The 20,860-nt window shown below is 37.1% G+C and overlaps 1 protein-coding gene across 18 annotated transcripts in view; it reads left to right on the top strand.

Moving 5' to 3' along the window:
- Nucleotides 1–20,860, top strand: part of CCDC148 (coiled-coil domain containing 148) — a 297,116-nt gene that overhangs the window by 174,491 nt on the left and 101,765 nt on the right. For all 18 annotated transcript variants that reach the window (XM_086354590.1, XM_086354486.1, XM_086354468.1 and 15 more), the window contains one exon: nucleotides 20,298–20,438. In XM_086354590.1, the coding sequence (XP_086210716.1) occupies nucleotides 20,298–20,438 (141 nt within the window). The remainder of the gene's footprint in view (nucleotides 1–20,297; nucleotides 20,439–20,860) is intronic.

Raw genomic sequence — 20,860 nt, 5'->3', positions numbered from 1 at the left:
AAAACAGCCACCAGAATAATCTACTTAAAACAAAACATTTGACCATGTTACTCCTCTGCTTAAAATTCACAAATTGTCTTCCTGACGTACTCCTTTTCCTGTTTGGAACCAGTCTGTTGTTCCATGTCCAGTTCTAACTGTTGCTTCCTGACCTGCATACAAGTTTCTCAAGAGGCAGGTCAGGTGGTCTGGTATTCCCACCTCTTTCAGAATTTTCCACAGTTTATTGTGATCCACACAGTCAAAGGCTTTGGCATAGTCAATAAAGCAGAAATAGATGTTTTTCTAGAACTCTCTTGCTTTTTTGATGATCCAGCGGATGTGGGCAATTTGATCTCTGGTTCCTCTGCCTTTTCTAAAACCAGCTTGAACATCAGGAAGTTCACAGTTCATGTATTGCTGAAGCCTGGCTTGGAGAATTTTAAGGATTTTTAAGGATCTTTACTTTGAGATGAGTGCAATCGTGCAGTAGTTTGAGCATTCTTTGGCATTGCCTTTCTTTGGGATTGGAATGAAAACTGACCTTTTCCAGTCCTGTGGCCACTACTGAGTTTTCCAAATTTGCTGGCATATTGAGTGCAGCACTTTCACAGCATCATTTTTCAGGATTTGAAATAGCTCAGCTGGAATTCCATCACTGCTACTAGCTTTGTTCTTAGTGATGCTTCCTAAGGCCCACTTGACTTCGCATTCCAGGATGTCTGGCTCTAGGTGAGTGATCACACCATCATGATTATCTGGGTCGTGAAGATCTTTTTTGTACAGTTCTTCTGTGTATTCTTGCCACCTCTTCTTAATATTTTCTGCTTCTGTTAGGTCCATACCATTTCTGTCCTTTATGGAGCCCATCTTTGCATGAAATGTTCCCTTGGTATCTCTAATTTTCTTGAAGAGATCTCTAGTCTTTCCCATTCTATTGTTTTCCTCTATTTCTTTGCATTGATCACTGAGGAAGTCTTTCTTATCTCTCCTTGCTATTCTTTGGAACTCTGCATTCAATTGGGGACAATGGGAATATATTATTTATTACTGATAATTATAAAATACTTCCTTCACTGTTGTTCTCTACATACTGTACCTGTTGTCACCATAATATATACTTCTTTACCAATCCTCAGCTGCTTTTAAGGTTGACATCTTCCATGTCAGAGCTGTATGACTTCTGCCAAAATTTTCTTCCTAATCTTTATAAAATGTTCTTCTAGGAGTTTATCAATCTGGAATAATAATTTACAGTGCAGAAACCAAATCTTCTTAATACTTTTTTCAGAGCCAGTTATTTACTTCTCTCATTTTCCAGCCTCTTCCAAAGCCATGACCTTTAATTAGAAGAAAAAGTTAATCTACCTTTTTTGTCTCTAAGGCTTCAATTTTTGAGATAACTTTCTAAGGTCTAAGAGATACATTCTGAATTGTATTGTTTCATTCTTTCTTAGTGTAAGAGAAGAAATGTAGCGGTGGGGAGGGTTGATATACTTGTTTCTAGGCAAGCTCTCCTTGAACTTTGAATAGTGCAGGATAATTTCCCATATCAGACTTGCATTTAGCTGCCTCATCCTCTGCAGAAAGTACTGCACATCCAACCTGGCACTAACACCCTCTGGGGTGGGGCCTTTGCAGCTTTATCAGAAGGTGTGAATCCACTCTGCCTGGGGAGAGTTTCATGCCTGATGTATAGTTAAGGCATTAAAGAGTTTCTCTTTTTTCTTATCTATGTCAAAGATAAGAATTGCCAAACCATGGGCAATAGTTGTGCTCTTTTTGTTTTTGACTTTCATTTAAGTATACTTTATTCTATTCATCTGAAAACTATAATTCATCTTCTGTAAACCAGAGAGGTAGAAAGAAATTACCAAAATCTTCTCATTCATCAAGGAGACCAACTTGCATTTAGGACCTATATATTTGTTTCTTTCTCTAGTATATGCTCTGCTTGTCTCTGTGATTGTTCTGAGGTCATTCCTAAGTCTCAAGTGGAGCTATAGCTCTTTGTACTTTCCCCAGAAGTTCCCTCTATAAATCTTATGAAAACCTTTTGGAATGCTGCATTTAAGTTTGTCAGGTAATGTTCATGTTTTCTCAAAGCTTACTGATAACTGACCCTGCTATTAATCCACTGAGCATCAGCCTAGCCTTTTCAACTTGGGTAGGAGGAGAGGAAATGGAGAAGAAGAATCAAATAAAACAAAGGATAAATTAATGGAGTTTAATTTACTATAAGGAGGCAAAGAGGATGTAAGATGCCTGAGCTTTCCAACCTGGAGTGTTTAGGGGAATAGAGAAACGAGAAGAGCAATTTACTTTTGTGACAAAATCACTGTTTGGTTTTAAGGCATGTTGTTTAAATGATAGTTACAGACCTAAATAAAAATAGTCAGCAGACAACATTTTATCTGGTTTCAGTATAATAAAATAGATGTACTGGAAACTACTCATATACTGGTAAATTATTATCTGAGAGATTTAGAAGAGTACACATAAAGCCCTCAGAATAGTTTATTAACTTTAAAAATCTGCGTCATTAATTCTGTTAGTTGGTTAAAGTAAAGGTGATGACGGTTATGCTGAAACAGAATAGATCTGTTTCACAAAGGCAAGGTGTTGAAAATGTTTACAGGGCTTGCTTATTGTAAATACCAAGTAGTTAAACATTTTTATCTGAAATCACATTCAACCTGAATTGCTCATTTTCCCCAAGAGATTTTTTTTCTACCATTCACATATGAAGCCTATAATCAAGATTATCCTCTAAGAGAACACACATGTGGCTTCTGTCTACCAACATGTCAGCTTTTTCCTTTTATGAAAATACTAAGGATGCTTCCACAATAGGAAAAGAAAACCCACGCAAAGAGTGTCTATAGATACAATCAACCCATATATATAATGTATACATGCCAGAATGATTTGTGCCAGAGTTGAGTTATACTTGTGTATTGTCATCAAGAAAATTGAGACCTCTATCCTTCTGAATAGATTAGCTTTTTCCTGCTTGCTAACAAAAGCTCTTTCTGTGTAGATAATCAGAAAAGTGGTATTCAGTGTCAAGCATGATAATAATAATACAAACCTTTACAAAATCCCTTGTTTACCTATAAATTGTTCTCTCTATGGACATTTCTTAGATGTAAGCTAAGACAGAGCTACACTTGAGTGTAACTTTAGTAGCCAGAGTTATCGGTATCAAGGACTCTGTTCCTCACATAAAATAATTCTTCCCTTTGTTATTTGCTTCTGTTCTAAGTGACATAAGAGTCATTGTCACCCACATCCTCTCTCCAAACCTGGTAAGAGCCCTTGTACAGAATAAAACGCCCCTTCCATAGGAGACTACACCTCAGCAAGCCACCTCTGTAGTTTTCCATATTACTTCCATGAGGCTCTGTCACAAAATGTGCAAGTAAACCAAGGCAATGCAAATTTGCAAATCCCTTTAGTGAAGAATAAAAGTTAAATATTAATGTTTAGCAAGTTGACGTTGCTATTTTATTATTTTCAATAAATCTAAAATACTATCTTCATATATCTCCTTAAGGTTCTAATTAAAGAGACATATTTAAGTATTAAAAATCCAACAGTTTAGTCACATAACTTTTCAGTCTTAAATCTCATGGTTGAAGATGTGACTAAATATACTACTCACTAAAGAAGAAAAAAAAAAATGTTGTGTCCTTTACAGAGTATCAGCCTAGGTTCAGTTTTGTTCTGTTACTTACTTCTCCTTTGAACTGAGATACTTCCCAGAGCTGACTTACTCTGGATACCACCTAAAGCAGGAACCAAAACAAAGGCTTGTGCACAGGTAATTTATTTCAGAAGGTAACCTCAGGGAAGAAAAGTAGGAGCTTTGAAAGAGTCAAACAAGAAAGAAGGGAAAACCATCCCTGGGATATATTATTTTGCAGATCACCATTATGGGCAAAAATAATGTTCAGATGGTGTTCATTCCCACTGCGGATTCTGCGAGGCACCATAGAGAAAATGTCTTAGAACTATCCTTCCAAGGGCAGGAGTATGTATGCATTGGCTTCAGTCCACCATGGGTCAAGAATTGCCCACTGGGGTAAAAGGTTTCTTGCATTTCTAGCTTTACACTGCATCAGAATGAGAAGACTTTTACAAATATTTCAAATGTGAGGTGGGGACAGAGAAGCCAGGGGGCAGAAAGTGCAAGATACACAGTGCCAGTGAGATGAGGTTGAGCTGCTTTCAGGCCCTATCTGTGAGCAACTGGCTGACAGAGCAACAGCTGCAGTCAAGAGGTTGACCAAGAGGATACAAGGTAGGACACAGAGATGTCGGAAATATCAGCTAATAAAGAACAGGGAAGAAAACATTATTTAGAAGATGTCAGGCAAACTGAAACCACAATTACATTCTGCTACACTTCTGTTTGAATGGCTTCAACCACTCCTGTGCTTTGCTGTGCTTAGTAGCTTAGTTGTGTGCGATTCTTTGCAACCCCATGGACTGTAGCCTGCCAGGCTCCTCTGTCCATGGGTGTTCTCCAGGCAAGAACACTCAAGTGGGTTGTCATGCCTTCCTGCAGTCAACCACTCCTGCTACACTAAAAAAAACTAACTATCCAGAAATCAGACAGTAGCAAGTTCTGGTGAGAATGTGAAGCAACTGGAACTCTCATACATTGCTGATGGAAGTGCAGAATGGTACAGCCACTTTGGAAAAAGCAGTTTGACAATTTCTTGTAAAGTTAAACTTACACTTAACTGTATGACTCACCAATCCTACTGAGTATGTATCCAGGTGAAATTAAAACTTACGTTTATACAAAACCTGCAGCAAGTGTTTATAAACAGCTTAATTGTAATTGCCCAAAACTGGAAGCAACCCAAATGTCCTACAACTAGTGGGTGGATAAACAATCTGTGGTGCATCTACACAACAGAATACTTCTCAACAACCAAGGGAATCAGCTTCTATACATGTAACAACATGGTTGAACATCAGATGTGTTATGCTAAGTGAAAGAAGCCAAGTCCAAAACTACATGTAGTTTTATATAAAACTGTGGAAAAGGCAAAACTTACAGGGTCAAGAGACAGTAAACAGGGCTGAAACCACTACATAACTAGTGAAGGACTGACCAGACTAGGAGAAGAGGCAGATTAGAAGTCTTTTTCAGTTAAAGCTAAAGTGTTCTACTTCTATGAAAGTTAAGTTAAATTCTCGCAGATATCAATGAAGATCTCTGTTTTCCTATCATTAATACTTAATTATCAACTTGTAAAAATGACACAAGTCTCATATCTCCTATTTAGTTCTAATACTATTATGTCTACTAATTAGGCTATGGGCTGAGAATAGACATAAAAAAGGTGAAATAAGTCTTTGCCCTAAAAGTGGTCCTGATACAGAAGAAGCAACTTTAAAATAAATAATTTCAATTTAGTGAGCTTATTTATATAATAATTCAATTAATTCACTTGGATACATGCCCAGTGGGACTGGTGAGTCATATGGTTATGGCCTAGAGGTGGAAGTGACACCAAGGATAATTATCTTACTGTGGCTGGATCCAGGAAGGCTTTATTAGAGGAGGAGATTCTTTAGCTAAGACTGGAAAAGTGAATAACCATTTGCCACTAGGGAAGCAGGGTATTTCAGATGTAGGAGAGACTATTCAAAGGCATGGGGACCTAAAACAGCATGGCATGTTTGAAGAACTGCATATATTTTGTTATAGGTGCAGGGGATGTGGTTTGGGTGCAGGAAGGATGAAGAAAGAATATTCTTTGACAGATAATGGAGGACCTGGTAAATCATGTGAAGACTTGGAATTCTATCTGGTAGATGAGAAGCTGAAAAAAGATAGCCTAAATATTAAATTAGGGCTTCATGTATTTGCTTTTTGGGCTTAATTGGTGGTTCAGTGGTAAAGAATCTGCCTGCAGGAGACACAGACGACATGGGTTCGATCCCTGGGTTGAGAAGATCCTCTGGAGAAGGAAATGGCAACCGACTCCAGTATTATTGCCTGGAGAATCCCATGGACAGAGGAGCCTGGTAGGCTATGGTCCATAGGGTTGCAAAGAGTCACACATGACTGAAGCAACTGAGTGAGCAATATTTGTTTTTAAGAATATGAATATATTTTCAATGCTAAAATATTGGAATATATGCATACAAATCCAGACTTTGAACTTCTTTTGAAAAATTGGAATAATTTCCTTGCTGTCCAAGGGACTCTCAAGAGTCTTGTCCAACACCACAGTTCAAAAGTATCACAAGCATGAACTGTGGTTTGGAGAAGACTCTTGAGAGTCCCTTGGACAGCAAGGAGATCAAACCAGTCAATCCTAAAGGAAATCAGTCCTGAATATTCATTGGAAGGACTCATGCTGAAGCTGAAGTTCCAATACTTTTGCCACCTGATGCAAAGAACTGACTCATTGGAAAAGACCCTGATGCTGGGGAAGATTGAAGGCAAGAGAAGGGGAAATAGAGGATGAGATGGTTGGACGGCATCATCGACTCGATGGATATGAATTTGAGCAAGCTCCAGGAGTTGGCGATGGACGTGGAAGCCTGTCGTGCTGCAGTCCAGGGGGTCTGCAGGTATCCAACTGAGCAACTGAACTGAACTGAATTACTTAGGAGTTCCTTTCTTTGTGGCAACAACTGTCTAAAGTCAAAAGCCACTGCCTCCCTTATGTGACTTTAAGTGGAGCATATGCCTGTCAATATGGGTCGCTTCCCAACCACCACTTGGGTATTTTACACCCACCCTCCTTTTCTCACTTTTGCTACTTACCTGGCTCCAACAGATATTTGAACTTAAGTCTCTGCTGGAGACAATGGGGAACCTTTGAAAAGCTAGGTGAAAGAGGAGAGTGAAAATGCTGGCTTAAAACTCAACATTCAAAAAATTGAGATCACGGCATCTGGTCCCATTACTTCATGGCAAATAGATGAGAAAACAATGAAAACAGTGACAGACTTTCTTTTCTTGGGCTCCAGAATCACAGCAGATGGTGACTGCAGCCTTCAAATTAAAGGACACTTGCTCCTTGGAAGAAAAGCTGTGACAAACCTAGATAGTGTATTAAAAAGCAGAGACATTTCATTACTTTGCCGACAAAGGTCTATATAGTCAAAGTTATAGTTTTTCCAGTAGTCCTGTATGGAAGTAAGAGTTGGACCATGAAGAAAGCTGAGCACTGAAAACTGATGCTTTTGAACTGTGGTTCTGGAGAAGACTCTTGAGAGTCCTTTGGACAGCAAGATCAACCCAGTCAATCCTAAAGGAAATCAGTCCTGAATATTCACTGGAAGGACTGATGTTGAAGCTGAAGCTCGAATACTTTGGCCACCTGGTGAAAAGAGCCAACTCATTGGAAAAGACCCTGATTCTGGGAAAAATTGAAGGCAGGAGAAGGGGACAAAGAGGATGAGATGGCTGGATGGCATCACTGACTTAATGGACATGAGTTTGAACAAGTTCTGGGAGATAGCGAAGGACAGGAAGCCTGGCATGCTGAAGTCCAAGGGGTCACAAAGAATTGGACACAACTGTGCGACTGAAAAACAACAACCACAAAAGTGGAGTAACATCAGATTTCTCATTATAAAGATTATTCAGTAAAGATGTGGGAAATTGATTGATATGGGATAAATCTGAATGTGGGGAGTCCAGTTAGGACTAATTCTCAAAGTTGAGGAATGAGATGATCAAAGTTTAACTGAACTTTGTAGCTCTGGGACTGGAGGTGAGATAAGGGAGTCTAGATTTATTAAGAAGGATTTAGTGACAGAGTGTGAAGGATATTGGAGAGAAAGGGGTCTAGAGTGGCTCTTGGCTTGGGCAACTGGGTATGTCTATGATGCCACCAACTTAGCTAAGGAGTAAGGTTCTGAGGGAAGGATAGTGATTCTGTCTTTAATGTATTGCTTTTAGAGGGCTGTAGATTACCCAACAGGCATTTGGCAAAATGGATCTAGAGCCATGGATTTGGGAGTTATGAGCCCATTCATGGTACTGCAGGCCCAATGGGCTGAGTGAGAAGCAAAAAAACCAAAACGGAAACCCTGGGAACATCAGAGGTGGATCCAGCTAGCTGATGAAGATGTATAATCAGTATTATTAATTCTGACATGATACTAACTCTTAAACATGCTTTTATTCAATTACAAATTAGAGATATTTTCTTATTAATTTCACAGAGTATGTCTCAATTTAAGTGCTAATGGCAATATTATTCAAGGATTAGAATCTCTGTCTATGTGAGGCAGAGAAGGTACATGACAGGAATTACACATGAGAAACCTGGAATGCCATAATTCACTGGACTCCTGTGGAAAGACAAAATAGCTTTAAATGTAAAAAATCCCCAAGACATTTGCACATAATGGTGTTTAGAATTGTTGGTCAGTTACATTAGCTCTGTAATGACAGATAGGATCTTTTTTTTTTCTAGCTGGGAGTAATTATCTGGAGGCAGGAAACTTGCAATAGAACATAGACATAAAAGACCAAATTCAAATTTCTAAATCTCCTAGCATAAGTGGCAATTAGATTCATACCATCATGCTTCATATCTTCTGCTGAATATGTTTTTATGAATTAGGACAGAGTTGTTTCCTTGGTTGAATAGTATAGAATTTTATATAGGGGGTCAGAGCTATTCCTTCAAGAAACATATACAGAGTAAGTAATTTGAAGATTGGAGAAATTGGAACTGCAAAGGAGTTGTCATTTAGAAGCAAAACTGGTTAAATATAACCAAATATAAGATAAATGAATTAAAAAGAATGTACACTGTTTTAGTGTTTATCTGTTCAGACCATTCATTTCAGAGATTTACCAAGACTTTATGGAGAAGAACAAGGTTTCCCATCTTCACAAACACCTCATGCTGTAGTATCAGTACAGCAATCTGCCTCTTTCTTAGTATCTATTTGGAAAAAGTTCAAGATAATGGGATTTATTATCTTGTGACTGCTCAGAAAATTGATGTGTGTAACTTCCATTAGCATTTTTAGGGATAATCTGGGTGAGGCCCCTTTGCATTCATATAGTATTCAAAAGCAGAGACATTACTTTGCCAACAAAGGTCCGTCTAGTCAAGGCTATGGTTTTTCCAGTAGTCATGTATGGATGTGAGAGTTGGACTGTGAAGAAAGCTGAGCACTGAAGAATTGATGCTTTTGAACTGTGGTGTTGGAGAAGACTCTTGAGAGTCCCTTGGACTGCAAGGAGATCCAACCAGTCCATTCTGAAGGCCATCAGCCCTGGGATTTCTTTGGAAGGAATGATGCTAAAGCTGAAACTCCAGTACTTTGGCCACCTCATGCGAAGAGTTGACTCATTGGAAAAGACTCTGATGCTGGGAGGGATTGGGGGCAGGAGGAAAAGGGGACAACAGAGGATGAGATGGGTGGATGGCATCACCGACTCGGTGGACGTGAGTTTGAGTGAACTCCGGGAGTTGGTGATGGACAGGGAGGCCTGGCATGCTGCGATTCATGGGGTTGCAAAGAGTTGGACATGACTGAGTGACTGAACTAAACTGAACTGAAGAGAATGGTCCCCTTAATTTTTCATCTTGTCTTTTATCTTTCCCTCCTCTCTTTTCTCCTATTGCTTCCCTCTGTCCACCAAGAAGATATTGCTTATTTTTTCTGATATGTTTTGACTGTTCTTTCTGAAGAAAGGCATTCAGGCAATACACATATATCAACATGCACTATATCTAGTTTGAAATATTTATTGCTGAATAACATCCTAAGTGAATGGGGTTCTGCTGATGATAATGGAAGTCACTTTCTTTTATGATTTTTCCCAGTTAATCTTCTTGTGATCTCTGCTTGACTTCTATTCATGGCCCCTTTTTATAGGTAAGATGTAATAAGTTTGAGTGAACGGATTAAAAGTACTGCCAAGTTCTTTGAATTATTTCTGTTGAATTATTCTGTTGTTGATTCTGTGCTATATCTAGAAAGAACTGTGTTGATGGAAAGAAAAACACTCTCACTGAAGGCTTCCTATTTGGGTCCTATGAGTTAGGAATCCATAAACTGTAATCACTTTTATCACACTCCATAATAACTTTCCCTAATTTTTATTCTCAGCACTGGTCTTCATTTCATAGCTCCAAAATCATCTTATTCTCATAAAAAAAGACTATTTCAGTGATTACTAATCCATAAGTATTTCTCTTGAGGCTCTGTTCATTAAAATAATAACTCTAAGAGAAAAATATCAGAGCTTGAGGTGTATGATTATGCTAGTATAAACTTGTGAATTTAAGAATAACTTACTAATACTTATTTACATTATATAATATATATCTCCCACTTTCTCCCTCTAGACAGCAAACCATCCTAATTACAGGAAGGGGTTCTAGGTAACTTTTTCTCTCTTCTGTAATCTATTTCACTTGCATTAATTAGGCAAATGCCTTGTTAGGCAAATGTACTACATACTTTATTTGTATTTTATTTTTAACCATAGACCAAGATAAAAAAAAATCTGAATTGCAGAATCAGAAGTGTAGTCATTTCTTGGGTTGATGGCTTTATGGAAAATCCCTGATACTGAAGTTAAATTTAGGGCTCAGCATAAAGTTATCTCAACTTTCTTGCAAGATGTTGTTAGATCACAGATATCTTTAATAATAACTTTTAGTGTTGCAGAAGATTTTATAGATTATAAAAATTGTGTAAACCTTGACCTCAGAATATAAGGAGCATATAATCTAGTTGGGAAAAGTAGTATGTGCCTGTGAAATGGCTAATAAATAAAACCTTTTTTCCACCTTTTTAACAATTGAAATATAACTGACATATAACTTTGTATTAATTTTAGGCAAATAGTATAATTTGAAATATTAATGTATTGTGGGAAATGATTACCTCAGTAAGTTTAGGTTAACATTCACCACCACACATAATTATTATATTTTTCTCTTATGATGAGAACTCTTAAGATTTACCCTCTCAGAAACTTTCAAACATGCAAAACAGAATTGTAAACTATTGCCCAGTCCTAGGGGTATAATGCACAGTCACTATGCAGTGTATTGTACCCCTAGGACTTATAACTGAAAGTTTGTGCCTTGACCTGCTTTACCCGTTTTGACTACCTCCCTCTGTCTTTGGCAACCACCAATCTGTTCTCTGTATCTAAAAGTTCATTTTTGGGGGTTTGTTTTTTGTTTGATTCCACATGTGAGATCATATAGTATTTGTCTTTGACTTATTTCCCTTGGCATAATACCCTTAAGATCTATACATGTTGTTGGAAGTTGTAGGATTTCTTCTTTTTACCACTGAATAATATTCCCGTGTATATGTGTACCACATTTTCTTTCTCCATTCATCTGTCAGTGGACACTTGGGTTGTTTCCATGTCTCGGCTATTATAAATAATGCTGCAGTGAAGTTGCGAGTGCAGATATCTTTCAAGATATTGATTTCATTCCCATTGGATAAATACACAGAAGTGGAATTGCTGGATTATATGATAGTTCTGTGTTTAATTTTTTGAGGATCCTCCATACTGTTTTCCACCATGGCTGCACCAATTTACAGTCCCACCAACAGTGCAAAAGGGTTTCCTTTTCTTCACATCCTCACCAACACTCATTATTTCTTATCTTTTTGATGAAAGCCATTCTTGTTCATTTACCAAAGAAATATTCATTGAGCATCTACTTTGGAGGAGGCACTGTCCCAGCAGTGGGTTAGAAAGTAAATAAGGCCAAATATCTGTTCTCATGGAGTTTAAAGTCTAGGGAGAAACACTGTTAAGAAAATAAATCAACTGACCAATAATAAAATGTTTTCCAGTTTTATTGAGAAACAATTGACGTACCTCACTTATAAGTTTAAGATGTACAGCATGATGGTTTGATTTATATTTATTGGAAGTGATTACCACAGTAGGTTTAGTTGACATCATCTCACATAGATATGAGAAAAACAAAATCCTCCTTTTGTTGAGAACTCTTAGGGTAACAAGATAATTTTTTATAGTGTAAGTGGAATGAAAGTAAAGCAAGATGGTTAAAGAGTGTCTGGATGGTATCTATTTTGAGACACATTCATAGATGCACACAAGAGCTGGGGTTGACAAATGGTAGAGAGGATGTTAGGAAGGACAACCCTGAAGGACCTTGAAGAGCAGATGAGCAGGAGTGAGGGTTTCCCAGGCAAAGAGCTGGGACAGAGATAAACATGGATGTGTAGCAGTGGGGCAGAGAGGAAGAGGCAGAGGAAGAGGAAGGCCTGGGCTCTTTGCTTTGGGGAGTAATAGGAAATAAGGTGATATACATGGGGTCAAGTCCACATATGCCTTAAAAGATTGAGTCTTTCTTTGAACAAGGTAATGTCCAAATTGCCATAGAAACTGCTTGAAATGGTGGCAAATGCAAAGCCACCATTATTAGAATCATGTGAAGGGGAGCAAAAATATGTGAAAATTAACCCAAAATACAAATATCTACTGAATTGGTTGAATGAAAATGGTACTGAAGTCAGGAAAGTCAGCTAGAAAACAATAGTAGCAATTGAGGAATATACTGGACATTTGTATAGAAGTTATGCTTTCTTATCTCATTTATTCACCCCTTCGCACGTATTTATTGAGCATCTATTAGGTGTCAGGTGGTGTGTAAGGCACTGGAAATACAGTGATGAGCCAATCAGATGTGGTTCCTTTCTTCATGGAGATCATAGTCTAGTGGGGAAGCGGACCATGGTCATGTAATCAAAGCTGAATGTCTGATTTTAAACTATGACAAGTATGTTGAAAAATAAGCAAGTTATGGGAGCATGCAACTAGGATGGGTGGGTAAAACTCCCCTGACAGACACTGATGCTGAACTTTGGGGCTAAGTATTGAATAGGAGAAGATGTGGAGGATGCAAAGAGAAGGGGAGGATACAAGTGAAAGAAATGGCATGTTCAGCATCCACGTAGATGGAGGAAATGTGGCTTGTTTAGGGATCTGGATGATGACCAGGGCTCCTGGAGCAGAGAGGGTGAGTCAGTTACTGTAATGGGTTTAGGAGTTGGGGCTGCAGATATAGGCAGGGCCAAACTCTGGAGGCTTTGTAGTCCATTGTTGGGAGCTTAGACTTCACCCTAAGAGTGATGGAAATCTTTAAAAGTGTAGGAAGTGAGATGGGGATGTGGGCAGAAAATGAAACCAGCGTGGATGCAGAATGTATTCCAATAGCGCTAGGATGGAAGGCCTGAAGATAGAATCGAATGTAGGTCCAAATGATAGTCAGATGCAGTCTGCAGGACTTGGTAATGGATTATATGTGGAGTGTCAGGGACAGGCAGTGTCAGGATGATTCTTGAGAATCTGGCTTGTGCAAACTGATGATATTTGCACAGCAATCCTGTAAGGTATGTGCCGTTTTTATCCCATTTTACATTATTCTGAAGTTAGAGGTGGTTAAACAATGTGCCCAGGGAGTGCCATTAATAAGTCACAGGGATAGAACTAAATCTCTGGTTTCTGATTTCAAAACCTGGGTTCTCTCATTATGCTTCTCGGTTGACCGCAGAAAGGATGAGGACTGTGGCTTAATGATGGCAGCACAGTAGCTTTGGTCTTTATAGCACATAGTCATAGAATCTCAGCATTGGAAGAGATTATAGAGAATTTACTGCTGTGTTTTTCAAGCTTCTTTCACTGTGACCTACATGAGAAATGTATTTTACATCACAAATGAATATATATATATATACACACACACACAGAGAATGGAAATAATAATTTCCTGAAACAGCATTACTGTAATGACATGAAATGCACTCTTATATTTTCTTCCATAAAAATATGCTAGTTCCCATCCATAAAATTTATTTCATTATCCACTAATGAGTTGTAACCCTTTGTCTGAAAAACTGATTTAGTGCTCTTCATTTTTTGAAGAGGATTTGAGGCCCAGAAATGGGAAATGGTTTCCCTAGATCTCATAGTCAGCAGGCAAGAGATTTCCTGACTGATAACCCCATTTTCTGAGTCTATTATGCAATTTGGCTTTGTCAGCTTTGTAAATATGGTACAATGATGGGTTTGTAAGTTTTGTCCCTTAGGAAAAAATATCTGTTGACAGTTTTTCACTTATTAGCATTTCGTTTGTTTCTTTCTCTGCAAGTCTTATTTTACACTAAGGTTAAGACCCTCTAGGACCCGTTTAAATGAAACTTTGCAAGATTTTATTTGAAAAGAAAAGGACACGAAACAGTCAGATAATAGTGCATAATCATTGAGATTCTCAAAAAGACGAGTAAAAATTCACAGAAAATGGAAAGCAGTTATCAAAGAGAGGTGATCAAAAAATGCACTTATAAAGTCATCCAAGAAACCAAGGGACAATTGTGAAACCAAGAGGAAAAACCAAATCTTTCCACTAAGCAAAAATGCCACGGAGATAACAGGAAGTTTTAATAATGTATGCAAAAGCACAGGTACTGTATTTCATGAAGGTGAAAGTGAAGTCACTCAGTCGTGTCCGACTCTTTGCGACCCCGTGGACTGTAGCCCACCAGGCTCCTCCGTCCATGAGATTCTCCAGACAAGAATACTGGAGTGTTGCCATTTCCTTCTCCATGTTCATGAGAGGAGTTTAAACATAAATGGAACATATAAGATAAAAAAAAAGCTTAGGTAATATTGAAAAATGGTGGGACATTTGGAAAGAATTTAATGAAACTATCAGACTGTTGAAGATTCAATAAAATGAAAATTTGAAGTTTACTCAGCTGTAGAAGCTTATAGGAGCATTTAAGGAGAAGATAGAAAAAGATTTGCTTGACACTTTTTGCACATATCCTCTAACATTGCTAGAAATATAATTCATTATTGAAAATCCTGACAAGGTTTTCTGGATATTTTCCTTGTTTGACAAGCAGAAGTGGCGCTTGGGAATCCTGGAAACACTTATGTTGGGGAAAGCAGGGATTGAGCATCACAGGGTGGAAGAGTCAGAAAATTAACGTGTCTGGAGAGGGTACCTTTCTTTCCAAAGACCTATCCACTGGGGGAGAAAGGGAAATATTGTCCATCTAACTGCCAGGCATAGCCCCAGAGTCTTATCTGTGCATTTACCAATAAATATTTCTTAAACCTTTAAAGTGCTAGATACCATGCAAGACAAATCTGGTCCCTGCCCTTAAGAAGTTTGTAGCCAAGTCTGAGATATGGGCAAGTCCAAGTGGTTCAATGCTGATGTGTGCTGTAATACAAGAGAGGGACAAGATGCTAGGGATGTTGGGAAGAGACACCTGATCTCGACATGGTAAGTTAAGGAAGACTTCTTGGAGCAAATGATGTCTAAGTTTAGGCTTGAGTAGGATAAAGAAAAGTTAGCCAGATGAAGCATGAAGAAGAGAGAGCTTTCTTGTTTCAAGGATTACTTGACACTGTGATTAATGTGTTTACAAAGCATAGGCCCAGCACACAGTAAGCCCTCATATATGGCAGTTTTTAATATTTTATCGTAAGTAATAGACACCGCTCAATAGTACTTTTCCCACATATAAAACAATACACATGATACAATGTTTCTGCAAATAATGGCTGATAGAATTCACAATTAATGTTTAATTGTCTATTATTATTTAACAGGCTCATAAAATGCTGATGTTTGTTCCTCATTGCAATTCATTTTGAATTGCATTCAGTTTTCATTCTGAAAACTACAGAGCATATTGTGGTCTCTCTGTATAAGGAAAATAGAAAATAGAATCGGAATATTAGGACTTAAAGAAACTATAGAAGTCACCTGATCCAGTCGTCCCCTTTAACATGGGAGAAAACTAGGCTAGCCCTTTGCTCAAAGTAACAATGTTGTCAGTTAGTGGCAGCAAGAAGACAAAAAGGCTGGTATTCTGACTAGCACTTTAATCCTCATTTCCTTTATATGGCTTTGCCAACTTCAGAGTTATTTTCAATGCTCTCAGCTTTGATGTAAAATTGTGTTAATATTGTTACCTTGATATTAATTTCCATTATTGCCTTTGAAGTTTACATGGGCTTCATTTTGTGTTTTCCTAGTACTTGATTCATTCTGAAAATATGCATGTTAATTAATTTCCCTTGAACTATTTAACTTTTACGTCAAGAGCAAAGGACATATGTAATACTACTAACCATTTTCATTTTAAATCCTTAATTTATTATTGGCAAAAGATTAATATATTTTAAACTTCATTTGTTCTCTGTTAGGTTAAGGTTTCATTCAAAGACTGTACCTTTGGCAGGAATATTAAACAAAGAATTAAGTAAAGAACTGGAAAAACTTCTGTAGTTAATAATCTAAATAATACTTTACTTATAATGTGCTCCTGACTACCACTGTGGTAATGTTCTTTCCTGGTTGTTATTGCTACACAGTTATGTTCGCATGCTCCATTTAAAGCTATATAATTACCAAACCTTTTAAAATAAAAACCACTAAAATGTTTTCTGGGGTATTCTTCCTTTTGCTCATGGTTTGCTCTTCGGTACTTCAGCTTATTGTGCTTATATTGATTCCTCTGCCCACCTGTCAGCTTTCTTGTTCTTGGACTTGAAAATACCATAATCGGTTGTCATTCTCTCCTCATGGAAAATCCTTTGGCTGCCTCTGTGGGGATCCACTGGGTACAGATTTTTTCAATGGCACCCTTTTCCCAGCGGAGTCTTCACTCTATCTGTTGTGTGTTCCAAAAAGCCCCATTACCTTACCTCCTGGATACTAACTGTTGAAGAGCCTGTTTCTCATTGTCACGATCTCACAACTCCAGCTACTTAGGAGGATATAATGCTAGCTTCAACAATGTTCTCTTCTTCAATTTTCACCTTTTTTTTGTGTGTGTGGGGGAGAGGGGATATAGGTATAATTACAGATGATATTGTGAGTTATTGATTGCAGGTAAACTTCTAACAGTCCCTGTCCACTCTCATGATTCTAATATGAAGTAGAAGCTATTTAGTTTCAAAAGGCTGATGCTGACTTGCTCCAGAGTTTTTGTTCCAGCAATTCATATATGTGTACACAGTTTAACATCTACAACCCATTGGCTTTTGATTGCTCAACTTGCATTTGTTTTATGATTTACAGTGTATGCCCCATTTTAAAAACTACTGCAATCTTCTGGAGAACAGGAAAAACATTGTTTAGACTTGCAAATGACAAGAAGGGTAAACTGGGAGATTAACTGGGGTACCTGAATTTTATTGGTCTGGTTATTCTCTTGCTATACTTACCTTTGGAAACAGAAATCTTGTCCAGTTGTAGGTATTTGCTTATATTTGGCTTCATAAATCATACAACAGTACATGTGCAAAGTCATTCAATGATAATTCCCATAAATTAGTCTTAAGTCAAAAGTGAGTAAAATAGTTTCAAAACACAAACTTTTTTCTATTGAAATTTATAGGAATAGTCCCAGGATTCAGAAAGGCTGAATGTGTACTAATTTTCTTTACATTAGTTCACTGCTTCTCAGGTCTCATTGTCTGAGAACCTTGAGACTACAGTGTTTTATTATACAAATCTCTTTGGACATACATTATATTTTGTGTTTTTTTAAATAAAAATTTTAATACAGAAAAATATACACATATATCTAAAAGTCTGTCATTATTCAACTTCAGCAATTATCAACTTACTAGTCAAATTTTTTTCATCTATACCCTTATCTAGTCTCTCATGCCTATGCAAATACCCATATATCATATCATTTCATCTATATTTTAGTATTTATCTCTAAAATTAAAAAGAATAAACCATTTATAAAGCCTTTATAAAAGCATAACCATACTATGATCACACCTAAAAACTTGAACAGTGTTTCCATAATAGCATCTACTTACTAATCAATATTGAAATATATCTGTTTTTTTTTTTATATTAGGTGTATTCAAATCAGAAACTAAAATGGCTGTTTGTTTCCTCTTTGATGTTAAGATTACTCACTGTTTTCAGCTACTGTCAGCCTGATCCATCCATTACTATAACATTTCCTATCAGCTCAGATCAATTTCAGTAGCAAATGATTATCATGAATGAGAACCCATTATTTCGTTACTCATTGCAATAGGGTATATTCTAATGCTATCATTTCTTTTTTATTTATTTGGTTCCATTTAAAAATGTTATTTGGGTAATTTAAATAGGTATTACTTGAGCATCTATCATGTGCTAGCACTCTGCTAGATAGTATAAGGAGAAAACAAAATACCTATATATCATGGCCTCTGCTCGAAATGGAAATAGAAATATTATGCTCAAAATAATTAGAGAACAGTTATGAGTGTGGGTTGGAGAATGTTTAATGGCAGCTATGGGACATGTGCTGGGCCAAGAAGCATTTTATGAAATAGGGGGAAACTGAGGGCATTTCAGGTAGGGGAATAGTTTGGGTCACACCATGAGGCAAAGAACAAAGATGGTGGTATAAAGAAAGGAATGGGAAAAAACCTACCTAGAGACTCCACATTAACAAGGTTAAAGTGGGGCATTAGTTGGAGGTGAAGACAAGCACATTAGATAACAAACAGAGAGGGTGAGGTTGAGAAAGGACAGCAATAGAGTTAGGAGTATAAGGTAGACACAGGAAGCAGGAAGAAGAGAAGTGAGCAGTATCAACTGGTGGAGAAGCAGGGGAGAACAGCGTTATAGCCAAGGAATGAAAGAGTTTTAAACATGAAGAGGTGGTTGACAGAGTTAAATACCACTGTAAAGTTAAAGAAAGGGGGACCAATTCAGGAGGGAGACCCCTGGCAATATTTGACAGGACACTTGATTTTGATATAGCATATTACAGACAGAGGGTAGATAAAGGAAGGAATGATTTGGAAGTAATAGGTTAGGACAGAGGGCATAGATGATCTTATTCTAGGAATAGGGTTCAAAAGAAGAAGGTAAATATGGCCAAGATTATCAGCAGTTGGGGAAACCTAAGTGTTTGAAGACCAAAAGTCTGAATTTCCTTGATATTCCTTCTATTTTGATAAATAGAGCAAAATATATTTTTAGAAAGCAAACTTTGAATAATGAAAGTGCAAAAAGAGCTTAACTAGTTATTTTCGTTCACTATATTTTATGATATTTTATTTACTCAATTTTCATTTCATATATTACCACAGTGAATCATGCTTATATCAAATATATGACAATGATATATTAAACTGAGAATGCTAGTTTCTTCCGTTTCAAAAAAAAAAAAAGATTTTCTGCATCTGTCTCCATCTCCTTCCTCTCTGCTTTGTTAGCTATATGTGTACATGGAATGTGTGTTTGCTTTTATTTTGTTAGTTTTATTGGTTTACTGCTCACAAAGATAAGATATGTTTATTATAAAAAAATTTTTTTAATTCCATGAAATGCTTCTATTCAGAGATAAACAATATTATTATTTTGGTAAACCTCCTTCCAAATCTCTTTCTATGCGTAGATAGATGATATTTTATTTTAATGAGATCATACCATGAGTGTGGTTTTGCACCTGCTTTTTTACATCTAGTAATAGGTTGTAGATATTTTCTGTGTTGATGAATATGGAAATATAGAAACTTTTTCAATGGCAGTCATTACATGATGATGCCATAATTAATTTAAGCCATGTCTTGTTGCCAGACACTTAGATTCTCCATTTGTTCTGTTTAAGCAGCACTGCAATGAACATTCCTATTGGTAATTTGTGCACATGTCCTGTTGATTGTCTTCTTGGAATAACTTCTTCAAAGTGGGGTTATGGGTGAAAGGCTATGTATATTTCATATTGCGATATATATTTACATATTACCCAGTGTTCTCTAGAAGTGCTGTACCAATTATATTTCTACCAATAACACCTATTAGTACCCAGGAAGTTCTTTTAAATGTCTTAATATTTTTCATCTTCATTCAGGCTCATTTTCTTCACTTATAAAAATCAGGATGAAACATATCAGTGATTCTTAAAAGTTTTAGGATATTAAGACCATTTGAAAACTGTTGACTAGAAAGTAGAAATATTGTTCCAGGAAAACACATCTGCAAAAACACAAAACTTTGACATAATATTTATGAGAATTCACAGATCTTTTGAAGTCAAATCACAGACTCTTTAGAATTTCATTCCATGAATCCAAGTGAACAATCTCTGAATCAGGTGATTTTTACAGTTGCTTTCTACACCTTACATACACATCACACACTCATGTGCATGCAGAATTTTAATGTGTCCTTGGAAAATCTTTAATATCGTCTTGATACAAACCCTAGTCTCCTTGTGATCTGTGAAATCACTTGAGTGTATTTATTTATTGGATGAATTTCTATTTATTTCAGGTTCTTCAGTGGCGAGCCCGCCAGGAAGAGATAACAAGACTGGAAATGGAAATCTCTGCCAGAAGAAGAGAAAAGGAAGAGGAGAAAGAGAAACTGTGGAAGAAGAAGGAATTGTTACAAAGAGAAGAGAAGAAAAAAGAGGTATTTATACTGTTGCTGCAAATGTGTGAATGAATATTTAATTGCTTGATTGAGATTTGATTGACCTTGGTCTTTGGCATAGAATCCTCATAGGCAGTTCTTAGAAAGATTCATAAGGTTCTAGGGGAGTCTTGTTTGAATGTATTTGCGCTTCAGAGATTTATGTACATGGAGGAAAACCCACTTTATTGGCTTCATAAGCACAAGTACTTGTGATTAGAAGAGATACTATAGATAAAGAAAAGACAAGGTTTGTGGTTGTTGTTAAAGTATGTTCTAAGTAGGGACATGGCAAAGCCAGAGGTACTGGAATAGCATTTTGGTTGACTACAGTACAGCAGAAGACTGTGAAAAGATGTATTTATTGGCAAATACAGTATATTGGGGTCAGTACAATTCATAGAATACCAAAAGTCCCTTTA

Source organism: Bos grunniens, chromosome 2, assembly GCF_055505025.1.
Source record: "Bos grunniens cultivar Pamir isolate PY7600 chromosome 2, Bosgru_T2T1.0, whole genome shotgun sequence".
Taxonomy (NCBI): domain Eukaryota; kingdom Metazoa; phylum Chordata; class Mammalia; order Artiodactyla; family Bovidae; genus Bos; species Bos grunniens.
This window is presented reverse-complemented; position numbering and strand designations above follow the sequence as displayed.